Source organism: Manis javanica, chromosome 11 (assembly GCF_040802235.1).
Source record: "Manis javanica isolate MJ-LG chromosome 11, MJ_LKY, whole genome shotgun sequence".
In the NCBI taxonomy this organism is placed as follows: domain Eukaryota; kingdom Metazoa; phylum Chordata; class Mammalia; order Pholidota; family Manidae; genus Manis; species Manis javanica.
In genome coordinates this window covers 114,091,776-114,098,036 of record NC_133166.1, presented here as the reverse complement: position 1 = coordinate 114,098,036, position 6,261 = coordinate 114,091,776, and the positions used below count along the sequence as shown (strand labels likewise).

The 6,261-nt window shown below is 53.9% G+C and overlaps 1 protein-coding gene across 1 annotated transcript; it reads right to left on the bottom strand.

Annotated features, from left to right (window-relative positions):
- Positions 1 to 772: 772 nt before the first annotated feature.
- On the bottom strand, positions 773 to 1,802 carry LOC118969123 (interferon-induced transmembrane protein 3-like). The gene is made up of 2 exons (XM_037002472.2): positions 1,508 to 1,802; positions 773 to 1,059 (listed from the first exon to the last, which is right to left on the bottom strand). The coding sequence occupies exons 1-2, from the start codon at positions 1,754 to 1,756 to the stop codon at positions 868 to 870; spliced, it is 441 nt and encodes a 146-aa protein (XP_036858367.1). The 5' UTR covers positions 1,757 to 1,802; the 3' UTR covers positions 773 to 867.
- Between the last annotated feature and the right edge of the window lie 4,459 nt (positions 1,803 to 6,261).

The window sequence follows — 6,261 nt, the reverse complement described above, 5'->3', positions numbered from 1 at the left end:
CCGCCGAGCGGGGCTGTGGTTCTGGAATCTTCCCACGGAGCCGTGGCACGGCGCGTCCTCCCGTCGCGGGGTGGTCACTAGTGGCCGGGGCTGGATGGCAGACGTGCCCTGGAGGGGACGGACTCCGTTACGGCAGCCGCCGCCAGGCCCTGTAGAATCCTCTCCCCGCCCGAGTGTGTGCTGGGGTCTCCCCGGCTCGGTAAGGGGCCGCGCTGTGCTCACTATTGGGGGACCCCGCGCGTGGGGCGCAATCGTACGCTTCCAAGGCCCACCCTGGGGACCCCTGGCCGGCGGCCACTTCCTAGGGTTTAGGGCCCTGCTGTTTGGGGGCAGGACGGTGTGTGTGGGATCCACAGCCGGGTCCCTGTGTACTGGGAAGGCTGTAGGCACCGCAGGCCCGGAAGCCTTGGCAGAGGCCCAGAACCGAGCTACCGGGGCGGGGACCCGTGGGGCTGTCTCCGCGAGACGCTCTGTGCGTCCCCGTCAGGTACCCTGGAGCCCTTCCGAGCCGACGGTGGTCTCAGGCCCGAAAGTGTCGTGGACCCCGCGGCCAGCCTTCCCGAACAGACCATCTTGGGTCGGGGCTCAGGCCTCTGGGAAGGAGAGACGTCCCGCCCAAAAACCGTTGTCCCTATCTCGTCCCCAGCTTGAGGCCAGATGCATGAGGCCCGAGGACATGCCCGGGCCCCTAGAGCAGCAAGCAGTGGGCTCGGGCTCGGGGGCAGGATGGGGACTCAGCAGAGCCTCCTCCCCAGGTGAAAACACATGAGCCTCCCATACAAGTTCTTTATTGAAAACATTTACTTGTAGACAAAGGTGCGTATAAACTGCTGGAAAACGGGTGACAGCCTCAGGCCATGGCAGCCGCTAGTAGCCTCCATAACCCTTCGCGACCTCTGAAACGCTTTGGAAAATCATCACTGAGCCAGTGGCGCAAATAATGATGAACACGATGGTCAGAAGAAGGCCCAAGATCAGGGCCCAGATGTTGAGGCACTTGGCGGTGGACGCATAGCTCTGCGCTCCCGTCACGTCGCCCACCATCTTCCGGTCCCTGGACTGGGGGAGGAGACGGCAGGGCGGTCAGGAGAGGGTCCAGGTGGGAGCCACGTGCTGGGCCCTGGCTCCTCCTCTGGGCCCAGGGGACACCACCCGTCCGCCTGCCCTGGGGCCTGGCCGGTCGGGACCCGTCTCCTTCCTCCAACCTCAGCCTCTGCAGGAGGCCTCAGCGCCCTCTTCCCCTGCTTGACCCCGTGGCTGGCCTCTCACCCCACAGGGAGAGAAAGCTCCCCGTGGGCTCGTCTGTTCTTCCGAGAGCGCCTGGGGCCACGCCTGAGCCCGAGGTGTGTGACTTCTGGTAGCGGTCGGGGGGGTGGGCTCCTTGGAGTCGCGGGGACAAAGGCCGGCCACAACCCTCGCTACGTGCCCCCCGCAGCCGCACTGTGACCTGCTCACGCACGGGCCTCCCAGCCCCAGGTGCCCTCCGGGGACCCTCCGCACCACCCACCTTCACGGAGTAGGCGAACGCCACGAAGCCCAGGCAGCAGACGTTCAGGAAGATCGTGTTGAACAGGGACCAGACGATGTGGTCGGGCACAGAGGTCTCGCTGCGTATGTTGATCACGGTGGTCGTCACGGGGGCCGCCGTCTGGGGCGCCCCCAGCACGGCCACCTCGTGCTCCTCCTTGAGCATCTCGTAGGTCGGGGGGACGCCGGCGTGCGCGCCGCTGAAGAGCGGCTGGGAGCTGCGGTTCATGGTGCAGGCACTGCGCGCTGAGGTCCGGATGTTGGGGCGGTCTCAGCCCTCCCTTCCCCCGTAGTTTCGATTTGTTTAGTTTCTGTTTCCTGGTGTTTTCAAAATTTGTAAATACTTAGGGTACCCGGAGGGGTAACAGAGGACTGGGTGTCAAGTTACACTAGGCGCAGCAGGGGAGCGCGGGGCGGAGCGACGGCTTCCCGTCCAGGCAGTCAAGTCGGCGTTTATTTTGCGGACCCACCTCCTCCTGCAAGGGTATGGGTGGCTCTGGTACTTGCATCCAGCCTGGGGCTCTTCAGGCTCTGATTTGTGTTCTGTCCATCTCAGCCCACGGTACCCAATGTCGTGGTTGCACCACCACTCCTGGTTCTTACTATGATTGAAAGAAACCCTTCAGTAAAACCGTCAGGTTATTTTGAATAAATAATTACACGATCGGAAAATTAAGCAGCACACAGCAGACAGCAAGCTCAAGGATGGAAAGAGCACATGGTGTTAATGCACCCTGGGGACTCTGCTTTATTGGGGTAGCGGGCAGGGCTTGAGGGTTTATTTTTAGTGATGAGTTTAAAACACAAGCATGGGAATTTATTTTTATTAAGGTATCATTGATATACACTAATGAAGGTTTCACGTGAAAAACATTGTGGTTACTACACCCATATTATCCAGTCCCCCATACCCATTGCGGTCACTGTCCATCAGCACAGTAAGATGCCACAGTCACTACTTGTCTTCTCTGTGCTACACTGTCTTCCCCGTGACCCACACACACACCATGTGTGCCAATCATAATACCCCTCAATCCCCATCTCCCTCCCTCCCCAGCATCCTTCCCTGCCCCCTTCCCTTTGGTAACCACTAGTCCCTTCTTGGAGTCTGTGAGTCTGCTGCTGTTTTGTTCTTTCAGTTTTGCTTCTTATTATACTCAACAAATGGGGGAAATCATTTGGTCCTTGTCTGTCTCTGCCTGGCTTATTTCACTGAGCATAATACCCTCTAGCTCCATCCATGTTGTTGCAAATGGCAGGATTTGTTTTCTTCTTACGACTGAATATATTCCATTGCATATATGTACCACAGCTCTTTTATCCATTCACCTACTGATGGACACTTAGGTTGAGTCCGTATCGTGGCTATCGTAAATAGTGCTATGATAAACATAGGGGTGCATGTTTTTTTGAATCTGGGATCTTGTTTTCTTTTGGTAAATTCCTGGGTCAAATGATATTTCTATTTTTAGTTTTTTTGAGGAACCTCCATATTGCTTTCCACAATGGCTGAACTAATTTACATTCCCATCAGCAGTAAACAAAAGCATGGGAATTTAAAGTGCAGGAAGAGAAAAGACAGGTGGCCCAGGTAGTTGGTTATGGAAATCAACTAAGATCTCTAAAAGGAAGCAACCTCAGTGTGGGGAGGCACCTGTCTCTTAATTAACATGATGGGAGATGAGTTTATTGTGGATATGCCCCTCTGAAATGGGTGCCTCCCAATCATAACCTAGTCAGGTTCTGGCATTACCTAAAAGAGAAAACCCATCTGTCAGGTCTTACCCTATATTCCCTTCTTCACCCAGCACCAGCTTGCTGCAGGCTCAGTGTCCCTGAGCAGGGTTCCTACCAGGATCCCTACAGACTCCACACCCCAGCCCCAGAGGGAGCCCCCCATCTCCTTATGGACCACTGTAACTCTGGGGGGAAAATCCCAGGGCAAAATAATGTTGAAACCAAAATCAGTCAAAGGAGAAATGAAGTGGGAGAAACCCGTTTATCGCTTACAAGCAGTCCACTTCTGCTCTCCCGTGTCTCTTGCCACCTGGTGGCTGAAGAACACCCCATCCAACCTCTAAAGTCCAGATATGCCCTCACTGGCCCTTGTAATCACCTATTGATGTGGGATACGCTAAGGCCAGGTGAGAGATTCTGGAAATATTGCTATTTTACCCACAACGCACCCCTCCAGAAATCTCGCCTTACAATCTACTCATTCTCCATCTTCCACAATGGCCCCTGTGTGAGAAAACTGGAGTATTGTAACAAGACTAATAGCATACAATAGTAACAACAATAAAGTCATGATAATCCTCAAACCAGAGGATTTAGCTAGGTTGAAAGTCCTTTAGTCCATAGCCCGCCCACTCCATCGTCAGTAGCTGAAGAGGTAGGGAGTTCAGAGCAATCCTCACACTGCAGCTTCCGCCAGGGGGTGCTTCCAGGCCAGAGGGACTGTAGAAGAAAATAACCTTAAGGACAATAGGATACATATTTTAATGACACTAGCGTAGGCAAATCTTGTCCACCAGGTAGGATTCACGCAAGAGTGGTCCTGTGACAGGACAGTGTCAGGAATGGGCTCTCATTCTGGTCTAGTACACCAGACTTACACCCCCTCCCTGTGGGAGTTACAGATGGATGGGTCAGTAGATAGGGCTATGGGAGGTACAGGCACTGGCCATAAAGATAAAACGAAACTTCCCCATAAGATGCTTACCTCCAGGATGTTTTGGATACACTCCTGTGATCTTTGGGGGCCACTCTGCTTTTACTCCAGGAACACACCGGAGGCCAGCTTCCTGGCCTTTTCCCCAGTGTGTCAAAATGTCCAGGGCCACATCCATTCAACAGTGTCTTCAGGGCTTAATGCAGTAGTGCTGGCAGCAGGATGTTGCTCTGCTGGCCACATCCTGGCTTCAGTAACTCCTCTTTGGTTTGCACATACAGTTGTATAGGAGAGGCAGCAAGGTGTGTGAGCAGATCTGCAGGGCTCAAGGCTCCTTTTCGGGGCTTCTTACTCAAATGCCACAGCACTGTCCTCAGGCGACTGACCAACCCCATAGACTATTGGTGTCCGACTTCAGGCCAGATTTCAACAAACCGTTGTAACTCTCTATCATGCCTGCCCCGGTAGGATTATATGGTACATGAAACTTCCACTTTATTCCTAATTGCTGCACCCATTCTTGTAATGCATGTCCAGTAAAGTGGGTGCCTTGATCGCTCTCGGTCACCTGGGGCTGGCCATGGGCTGCAAGGAGATGCTCCAGACCCCTCTGGGTGGTTGCTGATCTGCATGACATGCAGGAAAAGAGACCTACAAACAGTCCAGTAGTTGTGTCCACACAAGTCATGGCATACCGATATCCTTCTGATATGGGCAGAGGCCCAGTAAAGCCTATCTGCCACCTCACAAGGGGTATCAGCTCCCTTACTGTTGTCCCATGTTGCTATGGGACTCGGTGTAAGTCCCTCTTAGAGCACACAGGCACTCCTTCTGGGCTTGGCTGACTTCTTCAAAGGTCAATGGCAAGCCCCACCTACGGGATACAGTCCACGTTGTCTTTTGCCCTGTGCAGCAAATGCTGATGTAGCCATTGGGCGACATCAGAGGCAGCCTTTCTTTCTAGAAAGTGTACCTGGGCCAGTGTGTCTGCTACATCATTCCCTGGGGATGCCGAAGGCAAATGGCCAGTCACATAATAGTCTGACCAGAGGCTCAAAGGACTTGCCACCGCTCTCATCCCTAAGGGGCTGGTGACGAACCATCCAGTTGGCATGGTACCATGTCAGTAGCCACAGGGTCAAGCCCTTATAGACGGCCCAGCTGTCAGTGCAGACAACTCTAGGGGAGGACTCCTGAGTGATCACGAGCCATACTGTCTGCACCTCAGCCCACTGGCTGCTCTTCCCCTCTCCATCCTCCCTCTATTTTGTATCAGTCTTAGGATGGAAAGCCACAGCCCTCCACTTCAGGGACTGCCCACTGCTGGAGCCATCTGTATACCAACCATCTTCAGGTATAGGGGCTTTTCCCTCCTGATAAGGACTCTCAGCTACCAATGGCTCAAAAGCGAATTCTTCCTGCTTTCTACTGGCATAGGTCACTGGCCCCAATAAGTGTCGGAGTTCTCCACTTAAGGGGCTAGTAGAGTGGGTGCTATGCTGCTGTAAATATGTGCCCCATTTGGCCAGTGTAGGTGCCTGTGCCACACCACTCCGTGGCCTTTAGGTCCTGTCTTGCATGCACCCTGTGATGAGATAGGTGGTTATTACCTTGGTTGGAGCAGTTCCAGCAATGGGCTCCGTAGCCAGCAAGGCATGGTACACAGCAGCCAATTGTTTTCCTTTCAAGGTGTACCGGACCTCTGCTCCTTTCCATAGTTGTGACCAGAATCCAGTAGGTTGGCAAATCCATTCAAGCCGCTGCCAAAGACTGCATCCATGACAGTCTTCGGTTACATGAACATCTAGCTCACAGGGCCTTGATGAGTCCATTACATTCAAGACCTGTATGGCCTTGACTACCTGCTGGCAGCAGTGAAAGCAGCTGCAGATGTCCCATCCCAGTCCCACCTGATGCCCTCTCATACCAACTGGTATAAGGGCTTCAGAATTTGTGCCAAGTGTGGGATAAACACTCTCCTGTAGCCCAAAAGACCCAAAAACTCTTGTCATACTGCCACAGTGGTAGGAGTGGGGAAAGCCTGGACCTTGTTTATGACTGCT